The following is a 24076-nucleotide window of genomic DNA, read 5'->3' on the forward strand; positions in this document are numbered from 1 at the left end:
TGTGTACCAGAACTTGGTGTACCAACTGAGGGTTAATTTTTCTTCAGCCCGTCAAATTAGAATTTTGTTCATATCCAAGTCAACATTTCTAGTCAAGTGGGTTGGGCAGCTTGGTATTTCCCACTTGTTCGCAATGTAGGCTCATTAATGTGTGTCAAACCCAAATCATCCCCTTCATTTACCCACTTGTTCACAATCTGGACTGTTCGCAATCACGACGACACCGAAATTGCTTCTCGAGAAAGGTTTAATATGATGAAGTTGAAAAGCGTTACTCAGCAATAATTTCCTTATATTCTGGATCTTCATTTAACTTGTTGCTCTTCATGATAGAGAAGCAATTTATTTGAATTCTAATGGGAATTACGACCGAATAGTTTACACAACTACTTGTTTCCTGCTGAAGATTCAATTGTATCATGTTTTAATGTTCAGACAGAAGATCAGTAATTTTACACTCGTGCCTATACTGATATTGTCCGACTCGTTGGTAGAATGGTCAGCGTTGAGGCCTTCGATTCAGAGGTCCCGGGTTCGATTCCATACCGGGTCGGGGATTTTAAAGTGCATGTAATTCTTCTGGCTCGGGGCCTGGGTATTTGTGTTTGTTCCAACACTCCTATCTTCACCCTTGTGCGAAGCACTTCGCAACCGCGACTCAACAGCTGTAGGAAAAACGTTAAAGAAGCAGAAGCAGAAGAAGAATCTAGCCTGATCTTGTAGTTACAGTTCGTATGCAGGGTGTTGCGATACTTCTTCTTAGGCTTTTCCCAATTTATTGAGGTCTTCACTTCACGACGATTTGGCCCAGTGTTACGACCGGATACTCTTCCTGACGTCAACCCTGTTTCTGTAGTTGTTGGTAGTGTGGTGTGTTGTGTGCAGATGCAGATATGTATATTAAGACAAACACAAACAAACGTAGCTGTGGACTCTGCATTCGGGAGATAGTGGGTTCGAACCCCACTGTCGGCAGCCCTGAAGATTGTTTTTGTTGTTCGTGTTTTCCATTTTCACACGAGGCAAATGTTGGGGATGTAGGTCGTTAATTAAAGCCACGTTCGCTTCGTCGTCAGTTGTAGTCCTGTTCTATCCTTTCGCTGCCGTAAGACCTGTCTGTGTCGGTCCGACGTAACATATGATGCGAACATAAACACTCCGTGCTCGAGTCAGGTCAGCAGGGATCGAATGGTGGGCCCTCTGAACTTAAGGCATTTACACTGATCATTCAGTCAAGGTGAAGGGCTTAGGGTGCTTTAAAACTATCTGTGCAAATTGATACAGGAGCTAGAGAACAATAGGACAATATTATTTTAGATCGGAATTAGTGTCCGTTGAAGTCAGCAGTTGGCGCTAGAAAATACAAAGCTTACCTCGACTGCTGTTGACCTGAGTGCTATGCCTCCATTTCTTCCTTGGAAATATTTCAGTATGAGTATTAATTTTCAAAATTTTGACCAATTTTGTAATGTGTAGTGTTTACTAGTACCTTAAATAATTCATTTGGGATAAAATACTGCTGGTGACAATCTGGTGCCTCTTAAAACCGATAGTTATTGAAGAAATATTAAACAAAGAACGTTTCTGGCCAGCCCCGGGGTTTAGGGGAGGCCAGAAAGCCTCTCATCCAGAGGCCTCGAGTTCGATTTCCGGCCAGGACAGGAACTTTAACCTGGATATGAGGGCTGCTCAACGTAAATAATTGATAAAAATTGAGGAGCTGTCTGCAGGCAAGATTGTGGTCGTGCTCTGGAAAGCTATGAATAATGATTGAGAGGATTCGTCCCCCTGACCACGTGTCACCTCGAAATCTGCAGAACATGGGGCTGAGTAGCGGTCGCTTTGTAGACCAAGGCCCATCGGGGATGTACTATCCTGGGTGGGGATTGCAATTATTTTCGTTATTGTATTTCTTTATCATCTCAAGATACCACTATACTGAGCCGGTGTCAAACCACCCCTTATCTTGGGCAAAGAAAATCAGTGACTGAGTCACTTATCCCACCATTATTATTATTATTATTATTATTATTATTATTATTATTATTATTATTATTATAATTTCTATTAGCTAGTTTAAAGGGGGATTGCTAGCCGAGATGGTGAAAACATGTTCGAATCCCTGTCAGGAAATCCCCTCATAAAGCAAACAAAAACAGCAACAACAACAACAACAACTTCCACTTCTGGAGGGGCATATGGGCCTGAGGTTTTCTCAGCCTACACCATCAATGAGTACCAGGTTGATTCCTGGGAGCAAGGATAATCGGACTTCGAGCTAACAACTCCATTCCATTTTGTGACGAGTTCAAGAATAGTGAAAGCTTTCACCTTCCACTCCTCCAAGGGCCTTCATGCCCGTACGGAGATGACTACAGTAGTAGCTAGCAGAAACTATTGTGACGATTATAAAAAATTTAAGAAATAATTCCATCCGCAGTGTGATGTGAAAAATAAAGGCTTTTGAAAATTGAAACTCGAATAGTTTTTTAAAAGTCTTTTACTAAGTAGTTCCAGCCTGCCGACTGTTTATACCAGCCTTGCTTTTGCCGTTGCAGAGTGAATGAATGCAACTTTTTAATTCCATCTTCCTTCTTCATACTCGAAAATAATTATGGGAGGAATACCACGTGGAACCAGCTCATTAACGACAGATATACAAAGACGTTATAATGCACTTAACAGTGAGAGACGGAGAGCACAGAAAATACGCCTTTTCACACAGATTTTTAAAAGTTGCTGCTGGTTTAACGTAGAATTAAACCAGAAAGAAGGGCTAGGACTGGGAAGGCAGCTGCGAAGTTCTTAATTACAGCACTGTCCCACATTTCGCCCGATGTGAAAATGGGAAACCACATAAACTATCTCTAATCAATCAATCAATCAATCAATCAATCAATCAATCAATCAATCAATCAATCAATCACTGGGCCACGGCCGCTTCCTTCCAACTCCTAGGCCTATCCTATCCCATCGTCGCAATAAGACCTATCTGTGTCGGTGCGACGTAAAGCCGCGAGAAAAAAAATCAATGAATTAAGTAATGAATGAATGAATGAATGAATATTTTATTCGTATTCCATTCAGCTACGTAACCTGTACAGTGTAAAGAATACACTGACTGACAGAGCAAATGCAACACCAAGGAGGAGTGGTTCGAAAGGGATGAAAGTTGGGGAAAAACAGAGACGGCACGGAAGAATAATTGATGTTTACTTCAAACTGATATGCAGGTTACACAATGCGCACGGCATCGACTCAGTAGGATGTAGGACCTCCGCGAGCGGCGATGCACGCAGAAACACGTCGAGGTACAGAGTCAATAAGAGTGCGGATGGTGTCCTGAGGGATGGTTCTCCATTCTCTGCCAACCATTTGCCACAGTTGGTCGTCCGTACGAGGCTGGGGCAGAGTTTGCAAACGGCGTCCAATGAGATCCCACACGTGTTCGATTGGTGAGAGATCCGGAGAGTACGCTGGCCACGGAAGCATCTGTACACCTCGTACAGCCTGTTGGGAGATGCGAGCAGTGTGTGGGCGGGCATTATCCTGCTGAAACAGAGCATTGGGAAGCCCCTGAAGGTACGGGAGTGCCACCGGCCGCAGCACATGCTGCACGTAGCGGTGGGCATTTAACGTGCCTTGAATACGCACTAGAGGTGACGTGGAATCATACGCAATAGCGCCCCAAACCATGATGCCGCGTTGTCTAGCGGTAGGGCGCTCCACAGTTACTGCCGGATTTGACCTTTCTCCACGCCGACGCCACACTCGTCTGCTGTGACTATCACTGACAGAACAGAAGCGTGACTCATCGGAGAACACGACGTTCCGCCATTCCCTCATCCAAGTCGCTCTAGCCCGGCACCATGCCAGGCGTGCACGTCTATGCTGTGGAGTCAATGGTAGTCTTCTGAGCGGACGCCGGGAGTGCAGGCCTCCTTCAACCAATCGACGGGAAATTGTTCTGGTCGATATTGGAACAGCCAGGGTGTCTTGCACATGCTGAAGAATGGCGGTTGACGTGGCGTGCAGGGCTGCCACTGCCACCGCTTGGCGGCGGATGCGCCGATCCTCGCGTGCTGACGTCACTCGGGCTGCGCCTGGACCCCTCGCACGTGCCACATGTCCCTGCGCCAACCATCTTCGCCACAGGCGCTGCACCGTGGACACATCCCTATGGGTATCGGCTGCGATTTGACGAAGCGACCAACCTGCCCTTCTCAGCCCGATCACCATACCCCTCGTAAAGTCGTCTGTCTGCTGGAAATGCGTCCGTTGACGGCGGCCTGGCATTCTTAGCTATACACGTGTCCTGTGGCACACGACAACACGTTCTACAATGACTGTCGGCTGAGAAATCACGGTACGAAGTGGGCCATTCGCCAACGCCGTGTCCCATTTATCGTTCGCTACGTGCGCAGCACAGCGGCGCATTTCACATCATGAGCATACCTCAGTGACGTCAGTCTACCCTGCAATTGGCATAACGTTCTGACCACTCCTTCTTGGTGTTGCATTTGCTCTGTCAGTCAGTGTATTTTTCTAACATGTGTTGGTTGTAACTAGTAGATTATATTTCAATGTTAACTGGAACAGTCCAGAAAGTTTGTGACGCGAACTTTTAGAACTGGGTGTGTTGGCGTTTGTTAGTTGTATTCTAGAAATATGTTCTTACTGTTCTGGAAATGGAAGATTCGCGATCGTTGTTTTCGAGAAAGTGGTTCGAAGATCGCGACCACAGAAATAGTTGTGATTGGTGAATCTGGGCAAGCTCCTGTGTTCTGATTGGCTACTCCAGGGCCAGATTTCCCTTTGTTTCGTTGTCTGTATTTAGTCTTCGAGCCGTCTTGGTCTTGGCCTGCCGAAGTTTTGACGTCGTCAGCGTCTCCTCGCTACCAGCATGGGCTGCCTTAGGGAGGGCGCTGTTGTTTTCTGTCCGGTTTTAATTTGCATTTAGTTTTCGTGGGAGTATCACACAGGAGATTGCCTGATCGCCACTATTATGTTGCTCAGGTGTTTTGAAAGGTTATTTTAACTTCATTCTAAATTGTAATAGCACATTGCGTTTCCTCTTACCTTCAAGATTGTATTGCCAACTTGGTTTTGAAATTAGATGTACGGTATTTGCTTGACTCTTAGAACTTATAGGAAGCTCTTGTCAAGGAAGAACTAATTTGTGTATCTCAAAGAACATGTCATTATATTTTACAAACTGAGTAGCGGTATTTTCCTCATTGCTGAATTTGTATAAAGTCCATTTGGTTAAATACTATTTTTGAAAATCAAAGATCACCATTGATTTTTCCGAAAACCGCGACCTAAGCATCTCCAAGCCCTTGGTAGGTTCCCAGCTCCGTTCCATGTTCTTTGTTTGTTATCATCAAGTTGTCCTCACTGATATTTACTTGTGCTGTTTTTGCCGCAGTTCACTACATGGTTACGGTGTGTATACTGTTTAAGGTACCTTGTAATTTGATTTACTTTCCCCCCTTTAACTGTGTTCGTGTAACCGCTGAAGTAATGGTTACAAGTACCATGACCGGGCGAGTTGGCCGTGCGTGTAGAGGCGCGCGGCTGTGAGCTTGCATCCGGGAGATAGTAGGTTCGAATCCCACTATCGGCAGCCCTGAAGATGGTTTTCCGTGGTTTCCCATTTTCACACCAGGCAAATGCTGGGGCTGTACCTTAATTAAGGCCACGGCCGCTTCCTTCCAACTCCTAGGCCTTTCCTATCCCATCGTCGCCATAAGACCTATCTGTGTCGGTGCGACGTAAAGCCCCTAGCAAAAAAAAAAAACAAGTACCATGGGGCTATGTTATCTAGGAGCAGTGCGATTATGTGCGGCACACCACGGATCTGGGCGTTGCCTGTGAATAGTGCCATCGTGTGCATTCTACCAAGGCGGGGGCATGGGCGCTCGGTGGCATAGGCTAGTGTCTACCGAGTGCTGTGCTCGAATCGGTTGGTTCCACTATGCTTTCTTTTTGCTAGTTGTTTAACGTCGCTCCGACACAAGGGCGACGATGGGAAAGGAAAGGCCTAGGTGTTGGAAGTGGCCGTGGCCTTAATTAAGGTACAGCCCTATCATTTACCTGGTGTAAAAATGGAAAACCACGGAAAACCATCTTCAGGGCTTCGAACCTACTATCACTCGGATGCAAGCTCACAGCCGCGTGCCCCTGACCACACGGCCAACTCGTCCGGTGGTTCCACTACTTTTAAAATGAGTTTGCGTTACCTAGGAGTAGCACCACTATATGAGGAACACCATGGGTCTATGTTGCCTGTGATTAGTACCACTATGTGAAGAACACCACGGGTTTATGCATCGCCTGTGATTAGTCCACTATGTGAGGAACACCATGGCTCTACGTTGCTCGCACCCTTATGTGCGGGACACCATGTGTCTGTGTTGCCTGTGGGTGGTACCATAATGTGTGATTCACCGTGGGTCTACATTGCCTATGAATTTTAATTTTAATTTTGTAAAATGCTGTTTGTTCGTGGCGTCGACCTATAGAGATCTTTTGCCCCATGTTATATGAACCTGCGTGTAATTGGAATGGAGGAAGTGTACATTGTTGAATGTGAGGAAAGGAACGTTAAGGACGACACAAACACCCAGTCCCCAGGCCAGGGATAATAATCATTTACAATTCAAAACCCTTGACTCAGTCGGGAATCGAACCCAGGGCCGCCTGGTGACAGGCGGGCGCGTTGCCCCCTACACCGCGGGGCTAGACTTGCCTATGATAAGCACCGTTATGTGAGCAACACCACGAGTATATATGGCCTGTGCTTTGTACTTCTATGAGAGGAACATTACAGATACAGCCGGCGCCCGGGATTAGTCCTACGATGTAAGGAATACCATGGGCCTACGTTGCTTGTGAGTGGTGTCCACATGTGAGGAACACTATGGGTCTTTGTTACCTGTGAGCGGTGCCATTATGTGTGACATATCATGAATCTGCGTTACCCATGATTAGTACCACCCTGCAAGGAACACAATGAGTCTGCGTTACCTGTGATTAGTACCGCAATAGGAGGAACATCATGGTTCTAGTTTCCTGGTTTACCCACGGTATCCCCTGTTTGTCATAAGGGGGTTATGACATTAGAACCATGAGACTACTTGTCATTATGAGCGGCCGGTGACCTGGATTTTGGACCCCTTTACATAATAAGCATCGTCCCAGTAATTAATGAAATGGATCCACAGATAGTTTTGGTTTCACGATCATTTTTCATCATTCAGTCAGTGGATACCTTTTGAAGTTTTGATTTTCATTTCATTGCACTTCGTAACATTAGGGGCCGGTGACCTAGTTGTTAGGGCCCTTTGAACAACACACACCATCATCTTACCAATAATTGCGCCAAGTTTTCATGACATCGGGTGGCGAAGACTCGAACTGCAGCGTAACTTAGTTTGTTAAGAAGACCCACAGGTAGCGCAAGAAGTCAAAATAGAATTGCAGTGTTTACACTAGATATTTTTATTCACCTTTTCCGTAAAATTTCCGTCTCCGACTTTGGGTTCTTCCGCACAGCGGGTCACATTTTTGCTGTGAATTTCTCTCTATTTCATTACTGTAAGTTGGCGACACAGATACCTTTCCATACCAGAACGCAGGCAAAAAATATCAAAATTGCTAACTTTGCTGCGTTCATGAATAGCGTCGTCAAAATATTTGTGTGTGATTCTGACTCGGTGAGGAAAGCAACGGAAATCTACCTCACTCCTCATTTCCCTAGTACGCCTCTTCAGTGATGCCTAGGCCATCTATGACAGCTGATGGCAGACCTGTTGAGGATCCCACCAGCGGCATCGCTGACGGACTGAACATACATACGTAATCATATAGAGTGTAGCGGAATTCCAACCCAAATTTATATATGTGTGTAAAGTTCTCTTGACGTGGAAGGTTTGGCATTTTGTAAATTTCGGCTTCGCGGCAACCGAAATTGTGACCGAGTGTTTGTGCGCATGCGTTTGTAGGTGACAGTTATTTCTATGTGAGACAAGCACATATTACTTTCAGTAAAGTTCTTATTAGTTCATTTGCAGGTGTTGTTCGCGGTTTTGGAACAAATAGTTTCGGTGAGGAGGTCCCATAGATGTTTCTTTCATAAATCTTTTCTCTGAGAGGTTGTTAAGAAATGGAAAATGCATGTGGATTGAAGTATATATGTATAATAGTTTCTCAATTTGTAAATTTACTTCAATTGATAGGAAAATAAAATCTGTGGTGTAGTGGTTAGCACGATTAGTTGCCACCCCCGGAGGCCCGGGTTCTCGGCTCTGGAACGAAATTTGAAAAGTGGTACGAGGGCTGAAACGGGGTACACTCAGCCTCGGAAGGTCAGCTGAGTAGAGGGGTTTCGATTCCCGCCTCAGCCAAGTTCGAAGTGGTTTTCCGTGGTTTACCTCTTCTCCTCCAGGCGAATGCCGGGATGGTACCCAACATAAGGCTACGGCCGCTTCCTTCCCTCTTCTTTGCCTATCCCTTCCAATCTTCCCATCCCTCCACAAGACCACTGTTCAGTATAGCATGTGAGGGCCGCCTGGGCGAGGTACTGCTCCTGCTTCCCATTGTATCCCCCGACCCAAAGTCTCACGCTCCAGAACACTGTCCTTGAGGCGGTAGAGGTGGGAACACTCGCTGCGTGCGAAGGAAAACCTATCCTGGAAGGTAAACGGACTAAGAAAGGAAATAGGAAAATAAATGCACTCTCTTTACTTGCAACCTCGAAAGATTTGCTTACAAATTTTGAATTCGCTGGCACCACCGATATAATAATCACCAGCCACCACTGCTTATATCATCCCTAGAAGTTGTTGAATTTTGATAGAGCCAGTGTAACAGAGTATGAGCTGTATTATCTTAACAGCTGCCTCCGAGGATCAGAGTAAATTTCAGGGTGGTCTAATGGATCTAAGTTTCAGACTCAGAGAAGAGCGGGTTTTGCTAACCCGTCTCCCTTTACAGTGAAAGTGACTAGGCCTGCAACGTTTAGCCGCCCTCTGTGGTGCAGTCGGTTAGTCGTTGCATACCTTAGTGCCCAAAGACTAAGAAAGGTAATAGCCTTCATCTTCCACGCCTCAAGGATCCTGTGTGGAGACTGCTTTCCGATTTGCTTTGAATTTATCAATTCAGTTCACCTTCATCCCCTTCAAGGTGAATTTCTTTTCAGGCTTGTGGGTGTAGTAAGGATCTAAACGTTTGAGTTTCTTTCTAAAATTCGGATACACTTATTTGGAAAAAATTCCCAAGTAAACGCATGCTTTAGCGGGTAGGGAAGTGGATAAAACGGGTGTTCTGTAAATTATTGTTTCAGGAGACGCCAAATTAACAGACAATGGGGCATATGAGTTTCTTCAGAATTTAATAATAATGACATAAAAGTATACATTCATCATCATTGTTTTGTGCCTTTCAGCCTTTTCATTTTTTCTATTTGTTTTACATCGCACCGACACAGACAGTTCTTATGGCGACCATGGAATGGGAAGGTGGTGGTGGGTATTATTCTTTTAAGAGAAAGTACAACTGAACAACCATAATGCATTAACACCAGCCGGAGGGAAATATGGAGGGGGTCCAACACTTCGAAACATAATGGTATCGGCCAAAGAAAGACAAGGGCGACGAACGGAGTGGAAATGAAAGACTCGAACTCTAATGCCGGCGGGATTGGTAAAGAACAAGAGTTCATCAAGAGAGGTAGGATAGGATATATGAAAGTGAGGAGTCTGGTACAAGTAAGTGGAAGCAATACCATGACTCAGCTAAGCGTCCCGTGGTTGCTAACCCACACTCCCAAGTTAAGCGACCCATGGGCCCCTTATAGTCAAATCTTATGACGGCGAGGGTACACCGTGGGTGTTATTCTACCGCCCCCAGCCACAAGGGGAATTGTAAAAGGAAAGAGCTAAGATTTGGAAGAAAGCGACCGTGGACTTAATTATTATGGTACAGCCCCAGTATTTGCCTAGTGTCAAAATGGGAAACCAGCGGTAAACACAAAATTTAAACGCTGACACCTACCCCTGTTAACCTGCGGTGCTGAAACGCGGACTCTGATTAACAAGCGGGGATGAGTGGTCAGACGCTAGAAGCGAAGCCCAGCTCAGACACGCCAATCTCGTGTTGGTAGATTTACCAGCAGGTAAAAAGAACACCGCTGGACAAAGTTCTGGTACCTTGGCGCCTCTAAAAACAGTAAATTAGTGCTGCTTATAGCTATTGTTATTAGTTTTTAAGGGGCTTGAACCAGTAGGACTTGTAAAGGAAAAGACAGATATAAATACTTAATTTCATTAAAGAAGCCAGTTCATAGCAAATTACACTATATTCTACAATCGAAGAGTGTGAATTTGTTAACCGCAGGCAAGTGACGCTAAGGCCGCACTGCTGCACAACGGGGAATCCATTGCTAAGATCGGCCGCGGAACGATCTTTAATAGCGCTTTGAAGCCGTCCTTATTTCCAGTATATTCCACTTTGTAGTTAACACCGTCCGGTGCTGTCCACGAGTAGCTCCCAGTCACCTCTTGGGCTTCCTCCGGTGTACCCTCATCTCTGAGAACTCCACTTTCATCACGGACGATGCCATTGCTGGTTCGAAACCTGAAAAAGGAACATGTTGGTGTTTATTGACACTGTTAAAAATGCTCTAAAAATAAAAACATCTGAACATCTGTAGGAGAAGAAGGAATTACAGATAGCATATTATAGAAAAGCGTCACATCCCTCCATATGGGATTGTCGTCAGGAAGGGTATGCAGCCATAAAACATGTGGTGCCGACCTCAAATATTTAGGAAAAGGCCAGGAAGAAGAGAAAAATTGTTCTTGGCTTTGTTGAGACTATTGTGCTGCTCTTATTTTTCACGATTCTACTCATAAAACTCGTACTATGGCTGACGAAAACACAGACGACATCGACTACTTTCAGAATTTTGCGAGCACAGGACACATTTATTCAAGTTTATTCACATTTACAATAACAGGCAATTAGTGGCCTAGTTACATGAATGTACATCTCGATCACAGCATGTTGGGTTCCTATTTACCCATAACAGGCAATGAGAAGAAAGGTCATGCATAAAACATGGCGGTGTTCCCATCCTCGTATATAGCCTACAGCAATTATTACCTACTATAATGTTATAACGTAAGTCGTTGTCACGTAGCGACAATCCGTCCGTCAAGGACGATCCAATCTTGGTGCGGCTTTGTAATTAAATTAATTCCATAAAATTACTCATTATAAAAAGCTACCTATCCGATTTCGTTGAAACCACTTCCTAAATACGCTCGTGTTTGAACGAAACGCTGTGTCAAAACTTCAAGTCAATCGACCGACTACTTTTACAGTTTTGCGATCACAAACGTATGCATGCTGAATTTTTATATATAAAGACTAGCAAATGTACGGTATTCTACATTCTATACGATATCGAAGTAAATTACTGTGCACGAAGTGAATAACAATTCTTAAATTGCATGTCGCTTGGCGTTGTCCGAGAAACAGCATCGGGAGGTCCACAGACGTTGTTTCCAATGAAAAGTGCGAGTTGCGGAGTTGTGATGATAACGGCAGGTCCACTTGTCAAGGTAAGATTGTTTTAGAAACGTTGAATAGGTTAAAATTTGTGTAAGGCTTTCACACAGTGAGTTACTTTTCAGATACTTATGTGACAGCTTCAAACATAGAATTTGGCTCACATATGGCTACTGGGTGGGCCAACATTCAATAAGAATTTGATGATACTATCTTTTCTATAAGTGATTAAAACTAATTATTATACGTGTTCAAAGTGAAAAATGTAGGCAAAATCGAGAAATACAGCCAAGACGAACATATAAGAAAGAGAGAGAGAGAGAGAGAGAGAGAGAGAGAGAGAGAGAGAGAGAGAGCTACGACAAAATCCATAGGATTAAGGTTGTAGATCATTCCAAATTGAACAAAGATTGTGCCATTCGTTTTGTGATTCGACTAACTGTTTAGACACTAAACGCAGTATCTCGAAAGGAAGGTCTGCACAGTCATTAAAATTGCCTCCATATTTGGATAATTTTCGGGGGGTAAAAAGTAAAATTTTTAAACATCACGTAATTTTTCTGACGGTTACAGGCTAAAACGTATAATTTTGCCGATTTTCAATTTTCTATCTCGTCTGGCAGATTGTGCCGCCGTCTTGATGTGGGAGAGCGGGTTACAAATTAGGACTTTCAGGAAACTTTTAAGCCCATGAAACCTATAGGTTACCGTATTGTTTTGGATAAATATCCGGCTGCATTCTTATGCAAATTTGAAACTCCCAGCGTGTCCCCTTCAGAGAATTTTCGATTCTTCTATTGATCCTGAAGTCATCAGCTTTTCTGGTACCAAGTTTTATATTTCTAAGATTCCTGAAAGTGTCTCATAAATTCACGTCTGTTTTCATTTTTATACCTTAATTTGTATATGTAGTATATCTAGATCGCTCCAAACTGACTTCCGTTTATTAATATGGATTATATTTCACCCCCTTCTCTAGTGTTTCTAGGGGCGCCTTACTCCCACGGTATATTTTCAAGGTAGTAAGTCATACGTGTAACAATTTTGGTTGATAGCCACACTGGAACATACATACCTCCAATTTCTCGGTCATTTTCGACAATTTTCTTTTCACCTATTCTCAACCACTATGCTAATGAGGGCCTGTACATAGACTAAAATATCCGGAATACTACTATTCATCTCATCGACCCAGAAAACTATGGATTCAACACTATTTTCGATTATATTTTCATCTCAATCCCCCCTCCCCACTCAAGGAGACTAAACTTTGAGTTTAAAAAAATCGGGAGTGTTACTGTTCATCTCAGTGACCTCGTAAACTATGGATTCGACACTATTTTAGATTATTTTAATATCTCAATTCAGTCTCGCCCCCGCCCCAAAAGTTGCTGAACTTTGCCTTTTTTAAATCGGGAGTGTCACTATTCATCACAGCGACCCCGAAAACTATGGGTTCGACAATATTTCCGATTATTTTCTACCTAAATCCCCTGACCCTTCACCCTGAGTGTGCTACGGATGGATTACCCCCACTATGCTGGTCTCCAGAGAGTAAGTCATAAGTGTGTCAAGTTTGGTTGAAATTGCTCCAGTGGTTTAGGAGAAGATGTGTCTTTTACCCACACGATACATCCATTTTTATATATAGTAACTCGCTTTCGCTCGTTGGGGGCTCCGCCACCAAACCCCCGGGTACTCCACATTACAAATGGACATTTCGAAATAGACTGTGGCGAAACGGTATGTCACATCGACAAACGGACTGCGCCAACGGACGGACCTTTCACTGGCGGGCATGTTTGGTGCTAATATATTTTCTCGTATATTGGCGATTTATTGTATGGATAGGAGTAACCTTTTCGATCTGGGGCAAACTTCATAAGTAGAAAAATTATTTTATTCACTTAATAGTCAGATACAGTCTTGAAATTTTCATAGGACTAAATTTATAGATCTCTTCATTCCAGGGACAGAAAGTGCTATCAAGTTTTGGAACTACTGCTTAGGCAGAAATTACTTCGAAACGAAGGTCTGCATCGACATGCAATTAGCCTGAATATTTCGTAATTTTTCAGAGGTAAAAGTTAAAGGTTACAGTGTAACAACTATAATTTTGCCAGACTTCAATTTTCTGGTGCACCCGGAAATTGCGTCCGCCGTTTTGTTTGGCGGGGAGGGGTAAAAGTAAAAAATTAAACTTATTCGAATTTTTCACTGGGTTACAGCCTAATAGTTATTTGATTGCCGATAGGGCCAGAGAATGTGCACGCTAAATAGGGAAGACTTTCATTTGGAAATTTATTGCTGCAAACGGTAGGTCGTATCGAGAAACGGATTGAGGTATCAGACGACCCTTTTAGTCGCCTATATAATTGTCTTATACATGTTGTTGTACCTATGCTATTTATACCATAGAAAGAAGGGAACGTTTCGTTCCATGTCAAATTTCGTCCGCTTTTCACAAGTTGAACAATTATTTTTCCAACTTAGAAGACAGTTACATGTCTTGAAACTTGGCAGGCAGATCTACGATGAAACGACCTAGAATTCTGGTTATTTGAGTTTTTACCGTATCTTCATGTGCTTCACCAGAAATTGCTTAAGAAACATAAATTAGGCTGAAATTTGATTAGTGTTTCCACATGTTCCTTCCATTTTCCAATACATTCAAGGCAGCTAGAATGAAGAAAGTCGTTCTACGGATGGCCAATGATCGTGCAACGGACGGTGCTGAATTTCTGTCTTATGAGTGTGCGATTCAGTAAAATAAATTATGAAAATTTAACAAAATTGACCGAAACCGGAAAAATGAAGCTCAATCTGAGGTAGAAGGGGTCGAGATACGACAAAAAGTCGTAGGACCAAAGTTGTAGATCTCTTCATTTTACGAAACGAAAGTACAGTCCGTTTATTTATATCTAGTTGCTTTAGTTGCTTTACGTCCCACCGACACAGATAGGTCTTATTGCGACCATGGGACAGGAAAGGGCTAGGAGTGGGAAGGAAGCCTACGTGGCCTTAATTAAGGTACATCCCCAACATTTGCCTGGTGTGAAAATGGGAAACCACTGAGAACCATTTTCAGGGCTGCCGATAGTGGGGTTCGAACTTACTATCTTCCGAATACTGGATACTGGCCGCACTTAAGCGACTGCAGCTATCGAGCTCGGTACTTTATTGATAGCAATTACCGTTCAGTCACAAGATATCTCGTAACGAAAGTCTGCACCGTCATTAAATTTGGCTTTATATTTCGAATTTTTTTAATGGGTAAAATATCAAATATTTGGACTCCTTGCAATTTCTACGTGAGTTACGGGCTAGGAGCTAGAACTTTATCAAATTTTAAATTTTGCAGGGCACTGCATCATGGCGTCCACCATTTTGTTTGGAGGAGGGGCAAAATATATTTAAAAAGTATTTTTTTTTTGAATTTTTCCCTAGGTTGCAGTCTAATAGATACCACATTGCCAAATTTCAGGTTTCTAGCTGATGCCGAAGTGGGTAAATATTAATGCCAGTCAGTTAGCCTTTTGGCTTTGTACTTGAAGGCTAGTAGCTATAATGTTGCCACATTTCAAGTTCCAAGCCTATCTGGAATGGTCTAACCCGAAATTTGAGTCCGATAATTTGATTCGGTAGGTGGGGGTTAAATATGACAAATTTTAATTTTTTGGAACTTTTGCTGGGTTTACAGCCTAATAGCTATCACACTGCCGAATTTCAAGTTCCTAGCTCATCTGGAAGCTTCAAACCCAAAATTTGAGACGGCCAATTTTTGTTTTTAACTTTTTGGAATTTTTCCTTGGGTTGCACCCTAATAGCTATCAGATTGCCGAATTTCAAGTTCCTAGCTCACGTGAAAGTGGGCGAACGATAATGTCAGTGAGTGAGTGAGTGAGTGAGTGAGTCAGTTAGCCTTGTAGCTTTATATATTAAAGAAAGATATGATAGAGCCAGGCAATGTGCAAGCTAAATAGTGCAGACTTTCATTTGGAAATTTATTGCGGCCAAACGGTACGTTGTATTGAGGTACGGATTGCGCCATCAGACATCCCTTTTAGTCACCTACAGTACTGTCTTAGGCATTTTCTCGTATGTCGCCTATTTATACCATACAAGGAGGTGAACGTTTCTATCCATATAAAATTTGGTCCGCTTAACACGAGTTGAAAAATAATTTTTCCAGCTTAGCAGACAGCTACGGTCTTGAAATTTGTCAGGAAGGTCGACGATGAAACGACCTAGAATTTTGATTGTTTGTGGTTTTGCCATATTTCCATGGGATTCGCCATAAATTGCTTAGGAAACATAAATTAGGCTGATATTTGATTAGTGTTTCCACACATTCGTTGCGTTTTCCTATACATTAAAGGCAGCTAGAATAATGAAAGTCGGTCTACATATGGACAATGATTGTGCCAAGGAGCGTGCTGAATTTAGTGCATCTATCTGTCGTATGAGTGTCTGAATAAGTAAAATAATTTATGGAAATTTAATACAATTTTCCAAAACCGGGAACATGAAGCTCAATCTGAGGTAGAAGGGCCCGACATGCGGCATAAAGTCATAGGACCAAAGTTGTAGATCTCTTAATTTTAGGAGCCGAAAATGACATTCATTGATGGCAATTACCGTTCAGGCACAAGATAGCTAGAATCGAATGTCTGCACCGTCATTAAATTTGGCTAAATAGTTTGATTTTTTAATGCAATTTCTACGTCAGTTACAGGATAGGAGCTAGATCTTTGCCAAATTTTAATATTGTAGGGCACCGAATCATGGCGTCCGCCATTTTGATTGCGGGGTGGGGGGCAAAAATTAAAAACTCACACTTTTGGGAATTTTCCATTGTGTTACAGCCTAATAGCTATCAGACTGTCGAATTTCTAGTTCCTAGCACATCTGGAAGGCTCTAACATGAAATTGGAGTCCAGTATTTTGATTGGGAATTTGTGGGGGGCTAAATATGAAAAATTTGATCTTTTTCAAATTTTTCCTTGGGTTGCAGCTTAATAGCTATCAGATTGCCTAATTTCAAGTTCCTAGCTCATCTGGAAGTGGACAAACATTAATGTCAGTGAGTGGGTGAGTGAGTGAGTGAGTGAGTGAGTGAGTTAGCCTTGTGGCTTTATATAATAGGTACCTACATATAAGATGGAGGCGGGCAATGTGCACGCTAAATAGTGCGGACATTAATTTGGAAATTTATTACGGCCTAACGCTAAGTCATATCGAGGTACTGATTTCGCCATCAGACGACCCATTTAGTCATCTGCAGCACTGTCTGAGGCATTTTCTCTTATCTCGCCTATTTATACCATAGAAAGGCGTGAACATTTCGATCCATATCAAATTTCGTCCTCTTAACACCAGTCGAAAAATAATTTTGCCAACTTAGCAGACAGTTACAGTCTTGAAACTTGGCAGGCAGGTCGACGATGAAACGACCTAGAATTTTAGTTATTTGTATTTTACTATATCTCCATGGGATTCACCATAAATTCCTTAGTAACCATAAATTAGGCTGAAATATGATTTAGTGTTTCCATACATTCCTTCCATTTTCTTGTACATTCAAGGCAGCTAGAATAATGAAAGTCGGTCTGCATATGGCCAATGACCATGCGAAAAGAGTTCTGAATTTCGTGCATCTATCTGTCTTATGATTATGTGAATAAGTAAAATAATTTATGGAAATTCAACAAAATTTTCCAAAATCGGGAAAATGAAGCTCAATCTGAGGTAGAAGGGGTCGAGATACGACAAAAAAAATTAAAAAAAATAAAAAAATACAGGAACAAAGTATAGATGTCGTAATTTTAGGATGCGAAAGTGCAATCTGTTCATTAATAGCAATTACCGTTCAGCCACAAAATAGCTCGAAACGAAAGTCTGAACCGTCATTAAATTTGGCTTAATATTTCGACCTTTTTAATGGGTTAAATATTAAATAAATGTTCTTCTTGCAATTTCTACATCGGTTACAAGCTAGGATCTAGAACTTTGTCAAATTTTAATTTTGTAGTGGTCTGCATCATGGCGTTCGCCATTTAGTTCGGGGAAGAGTGCAAAAAATAAAAAAAAATAAAACTTTTGGGAATTTTTCCTTGCGTTACAGCCGAATAGCTATCAGATTGCCGAATTTCAAGTTCCTAGCCCATCTGGAAAGGCCTAACCTGAAATTTGAGTCCGATATTTTGATTCGGTCGGGGGGCATAATATTAAAAATTTCGATTTTTAAGAATGTTTCCTTGTGTTACTTCATAATAGCTATCAGATTACCGAATTTCAAGTTCCTAGCCCATCTGGAATGGTCTAACCCGAAATTTGTGTCCGATATTTTAATTCGGGGGGGGGGGGCTAAATATGAAAAATTTGCACTTTTTGGAATTTTTCTTGGGTTACAGCCTAATACCTATCAGATTGCCAAATTTTAATTTCCTGCTTCACCTGGAAGGGTCTAACCCTAAATTTAAGTCCGACATTTTGATTGGGCGGAGGGGGGCGGGGCGTGTGTAAATATAAAAAATGTGAACTTTTTGGAACTTTTTCTTGTGTTGCAATCTAATAGCTATCAGACTGCCGAATTTCAAGTTCCTAGATGACTTGGAAGTCGGCAAACATTAATGTCAGTCAGTGAATCAGTCAGTCAGTTAGCTTTGTGGCTTTAGATATTTAAGAAAGATAAGATAGAGCCAGGCAATATGCACGCTAAATAGTGCAGACATTCATTTAGAAATGTATTGCGGCCAAACGCTAAGTCATATCGAGGTATGGATTGTGCCATCAGACGTCCCTTTTAGTCGCCTACAGTACTGCCTGAGGCATTTTCTCGTATCTCGCCTATTTATACCATAGAAGGAGGTGAACATTTCGATCCATATCGATTTTTTTCCGCATAACACCAGTTGAAATTTTTTTTTTGCCAACTGGGCAGACAGCTACAGTCTTGAAACTCGGCAGGCAGGTCGACGATGAAACAACCTACAATTTTGGTTATTTGAGGTTTTGCCGTATCTCCATGGGATTCACCATAAATTGCTTAGGAAGCATAAATTAGGCCGAAATTTGATTAGTGTTTCCATATATTCATTCCAGTTTCCTATAAATTCAAGGCAGCTAGAATAATGAAAGTCGGACTGCATATGGCCAATGACCGTGCCAAGAAGCGTGCTGAATTTCGTGCATCTATCTGTCTTATGAGTATGTGAATCAGTAAAATAATTTATGGGAATTTAACAAAATTTTCGAAAACCGTGAAAATGAATTCAATCTGAGGTAGAAGGGGTCGAGATGTGACAAAAAGTTATAGGACCAAAGTTGTGATCTCTTAATTTTGGGAAACGGAAGTGCAATCCGTTCATTCATAGCAATTACCTTTTCAGCCACAAAATAGCTCAAAATGAAAGTCTGCACCATCATTAAATATGGCGTATATTTCGAAATGTTTAGTGGGTTAAATATTAAATATTTGCTCTTCTTGCAATTTCTAAGTCGGTTACAGGCTAGGATATAGAACTTTGCCAAATTTTAATTTTGTAGGGAACTGTATCATGGTGTTCGCCATTTTTTCGGGGAGGAGTGCAAAAATTAAAAATTTGAATTTTTTGAAATATTTCAAAGGTTGCAGGCTAATATGTATCACAATGCCCAATTTCAAGTTTCTAGCTCATGCCGAAGTGGGTGAACATTTATGTCAATGAGTGAGCCAACCGTCTTTATATATAGGCACCGTGCAGATAGATCGAAATGCTACTACTAGCGCTACATAGTGGCCCGTTCTGAAACAAGAGGTGAAGCGTAGTGCAAGAGTCTCAGTACAACATGTGTGACATTCGAACAAATTTCGGGTTTAAAGCAATACAATTCGGGGATCTAAGCGAATCATCATGCGATAAAGGAAGAAACCCGGTTGTCAGTGGCCACGTGAACGGCGTTGAAGAGTTAATTTCGAATGGTTTCGGATACATCACAGGAAAAGTTACCGCAAACGTCTGTCACTTTGCCGCCCTATATCGTGAAACTTGAGGTAGGCAAGTTGTAGTTAGGTAACAATTTATAAAGTTTATTTAGTAAGGATTACTTAATGCATGTTTGCTAAGTTGTACGCATTTTTATTTTGTGTTCAGGTTGACCAGAATCGTAATGTTTCTACCAGCGAATATTCCTGACTTGCCGGCGCCAGAGGAACTTGCAAACACGTAGCAGCGGTAGTGTATTATATAAATAATGAAAGTGTAGTCTCCAAAACAGTCCGTCCGCAGCAATGAGGAAAACCGAGCCCGAAAACTGTGTCAACAGAAAAATATAGAAAAGGCAAACGCGTAGAAGAACTGATCGGTAAAACGACTTTGGAGACATCTCTTCCCCCCTTCGAATTAACTGCGGATATTTTAAAACTGTTCCCTTGCAGTCTTCGTACAATGCTTCGAGCAGAAGCAAGTACCGAAATCGAACAATCGTGCAGGGCCGTAGTCAGCTCATTGATAGACAGGGTAGTGAATGATGTGAAGAGAGAAAAATGTGAGGAAATTGTGACTCAGCTATTACAAGTCTCTAACGACGTGCGCCTGCCACACAATTACACATTTCGCAATGTGAGTGACGAACTGCTTTTTGCCAGCTAAGTGTAGGTTGATACCGATCATATAATTAAAATCTCCCCGGACATTATCCCAGTCAGGAAGCTCTCGATGGTTTCAAGAAAGAAAGATAAGAATATCTGCTAGCACGAAAGCACATCGGATCAAAACTAGGCGACAATGTCATAACTTCGATACGTTTGCTCTCGCATTTGTAACTGAATCTCTAATTGGGGGAGCTGCATTGAACACTCTTTCTTACGGAAGTGAAATGGAAATTGAAGCAATAGAATGCTATGGACGTTCATTTGGTAATGGTGCTATTCGGTGTGGGTTAATAATCCACAAGAAACAACGTTGGATTTATGGATCTCCAGATGGCATAGTTCTCAAAGGAAATGTAGCTGACAGAGTGTTAGAAGTTAAGTGTCCATCTTCTTGTAAAGCTAAACCAATGAGTCGGGATGTGTGCGAGTACGTTATCTTTACTTTGACGAGCAAAATAACATACAGTTAAAGACAAGTCATATTGTACTGATGTACGTAACTGGCTTGGGAAAATGTGATTTATATGTATATAGCAAAGCACAACAGTTGAGAATACCTATTAATCAAGACAATAGGTATGTCGAGGAATTTCCCACCAAAATAATTACTTGCCAAAAATTAGTGTTATTCCTAATAATAATAATAATAATAATAATAATAATAATAATAATAATAAAGAATTTATTTGTCAATTCTTGCTTGTTGAACGTTGAACAGATCAAATTATAAACAAAGAGTATATAAAACAAACTGATGGTAAGACAATTTTCAAACTATTCTTTAATTATTAAAGATTGCAAATTCGTTAATACACAACATATATGCACGATGTCATCCACGTGTAGAAAAAGTTCTGTTGGCAATTGTTGTAATATAATGTATATTTTGATTCTTTAACTACACCATTCTACGTGAATTCTAACACTATCAATATTGTAAGTACTCCTCAGCTGTCATGTAAGAACGGTGGTGTCACGATTACGACACTGCGGCCAGATAAGTTAGTTCTGATGCCAGGAAATACTTTATCAGCCATGACCTCATCGCCATGTTGAAGGAAAGGTAATAAACCACTGTCGGTTCTTATGGATGAGTCGCTAACCCTTCCACCGTAACATTTAGATTTAAGGCGATCATACCACTAGGCGTGATTGCAATTAAAACTTTTGCAGTTTAGCAACTCTTGTATTGAGAATAGAAATACATTCTCTGATCTATTTGGGAAGGCTGTTCAACCCCAAATTCCGTACAGTCAATAATGACTCGACTATTACGGCAATTTCTCTTAAATGCTGGAGGCATTGCTTCTTGAACACTTTCCTTACTAGGTAGAATATGAAATGTTTCGTACGCAGTGCCAGTTGCATAAGCACGGTCGTAAAAATACGTGAAATTGTTGTCCCGTGAACACCGAATAGCACTCTCAAAGAATAATTGGACAGTCCGGTTTTCATTTTCACTAGGAAAATCAATAATGTGGTTTCTTCACATAATTTCGAAATGTTACAGTTTGGTAATAACGCAAGTAGCAAGAGAGAGACGTTGAAATTTACACCTGTTAAATCACGCATTTGTGTATGGAACTGTAGCCTTGAAAACCTGGACCCTTGATGTCTGCATGGTCGTCTTCCGTTCCACACATTTTATCATGTTTCGTAATGTCCCCTCCCAGACCGAAATTAAGTGGAATACATGCTTGTGTATTTAGGTCGGTTTCATTTTTTGAACAAGAAAACATGAAGTCTGAACAATGAAAATCAAATGCATCTGTTCCCACGGATGCATCCTTGGTTATGTTACTTGGGAAAACTGTACTTGAAAAATTTACATCTGATTCTTCCTTTTTAAATCGCTTGAGTTTTCTGTGAACGTGCTGTAATCTGGGTCCCAGCGACACATTTCTCTTCTTGTATTCATCCGGAAATATTGTCGGAACATAGGCTGGACTTAGTGGATGTCCAGATCTTCTGTTTCCGATGAAATGTGCACTACATATTCTTGAGTAAGTCTTAAGTTGCCAAACTGACCCATCAGTGCTAAAAACTAAAACCAAAATTAAATTAAATCGGATCAATTGAACTTATTGCAAACATGTGCAGTACGTATGTGTAGGCCTACTTATTTCTTTCGGTTAACTGCTTGTATCCATCGCCTCCTTCGGTCCACTTCTATCGCTCGTTTTGGAAAACAATAAAATTGTACTTCACTTCCCGTATTTGCATAAGTATTGGAACATCCGACAACACAACAATTGCGTTTACTTGATCTCCTTTTCTCTGCCATTATCATCGGAGTAACTACACGCTCAGTCATACCAGAACAGCTAATGCGAGTCTGGAGTCTGCCTCAAGTGTTGTTCCCCGTCCGGCCGCTAGAACGACATGAACGGTGCCTATATATAAAATAGAGGCAGGCAATATGCACGCTAAATAGTGCAGGCTTTCATTTGGAAATTTATTGCGGCCAAACGGTACATTGTATCGATATACGGATTGCGCCATCAGACGACACATTTAGTCGTTTACATTACTGTCTTAGGAATTTTCGCCCATCTCGCATAATTATACCATAGAAAGAGTTGGACGTTTCGATCAATATCAAATTTCGTCCGCTTTTCACCAGTTGAACAATCATTTTGCGACCTTAGCAGACAGCTACACTCTTGAACCTTGGCAGGCAGGTTGACGATGAAACGACCTAGAATTTCGGTTATTTGAGGTTTTGCCGTATCCCTATGGGATTCACGATAAATTGCTTAGGAATCACAAATTAGGCTGAAATTTGATTAGTGTTTCCACATATTCGTTCCGTTTTCCTATACATTCAAGGCAGCTAGAAAAATGAAAGTCGGTGTACATATGGCCAATGGTCGTGCCAAGGAGCGTGCTGTATTTTGTGCATGTATCTCTCTTATGAGTGTGAATAAGTTAAATAATTTATGGAAATTTAACATAATTTTCCAAAACCGGGAAAATGAAGCTCAATCTGAGGTAGAAGGGGTCGAGATAGACAAAAAGTTACAGGGCCAAGGTTGTAGATCTCTTAATTTTTGAAGTCGAAAAGTGCAATCCGTTCATTGATAGCAATTACCGTTTAGCCACAAGATAGCTCGAAACGAAAAGCTGCATCGTCATTAAATTTGGCTTAATATTTCGAAATTTTTAATGATTAATATATTAAATATTTGAACTTCTTGCAATTTGTACGTCAGTTACAGGGTAGGAGCTAGATTTTTGCCAAATTTTAATATTGTGTGGTATTGCTACATGGCGTCCTCCATTTGGGTTGGAGGAGAGGGGCAAAAATTAAAAATAGGTCTTTTTTGGAACTTTTCCGTAGCATACACACTAATAGCTGTAACTTTGCCAAATTTTCTCGTTTCTATCTCATCTTGAAGTAGTCAATCATTTATGTCAATCAGTGAGTCAGGCGTACGGCTTTATATAATAGAGATAAGATAGAGCCAGGCAATGTGCACTCTAAATAGTGCAGACTTTCATTTGAAAATTTATTGCGGCCAAACGGTAAGTCGTATCGAGGTACAGATTGCGCCATCAGACGTCCCTCTTAGTCGTGTACATTACTAATTTAGGCATTTTCTCCTATCTCGCCTAGTTATACCATAGAAAGAGGTGAACATTTCGATCCGTATCAAATTTCGTCCGCTTAACACCAGTTGAAAAATAATTTTGCCAAAGTTGCAGACAACTACAGTCTTGATACTTGACAGGCAGGTCAAAGAGAAAACGGCCTAGAATTCTGGTCATTTGAGGTTTTGCCGTATCCGCATGAGATTCACCATAAATTGTTCAGGAACCTTAAATTAGGCTGAAATTTGATTAGTGTTTCCATATATTCCTTCCATT

At 41.6% G+C, this 24076-nt stretch overlaps 1 protein-coding gene across 1 annotated transcript in view; it reads right to left on the reverse strand.

Annotated features, from left to right (window-relative positions):
* Positions 1 to 10388: 10388 nt before the first annotated feature.
* The window catches only part of LOC137500930 (endocuticle structural protein SgAbd-6-like), a 34887-nt gene continuing 21199 nt past the window's right edge, over positions 10389 to 24076 (reverse strand). The window contains exon 3 of the mRNA XM_068227688.1: positions 10389 to 10638. Coding sequence (XP_068083789.1) covers positions 10389 to 10638 — 250 coding nt within the window. The remainder of the gene's footprint in view (positions 10639 to 24076) is intronic.

This window comes from Anabrus simplex, chromosome 1, assembly GCF_040414725.1.
Source record: "Anabrus simplex isolate iqAnaSimp1 chromosome 1, ASM4041472v1, whole genome shotgun sequence".
In the NCBI taxonomy this organism is placed as follows: domain Eukaryota; kingdom Metazoa; phylum Arthropoda; class Insecta; order Orthoptera; family Tettigoniidae; genus Anabrus; species Anabrus simplex.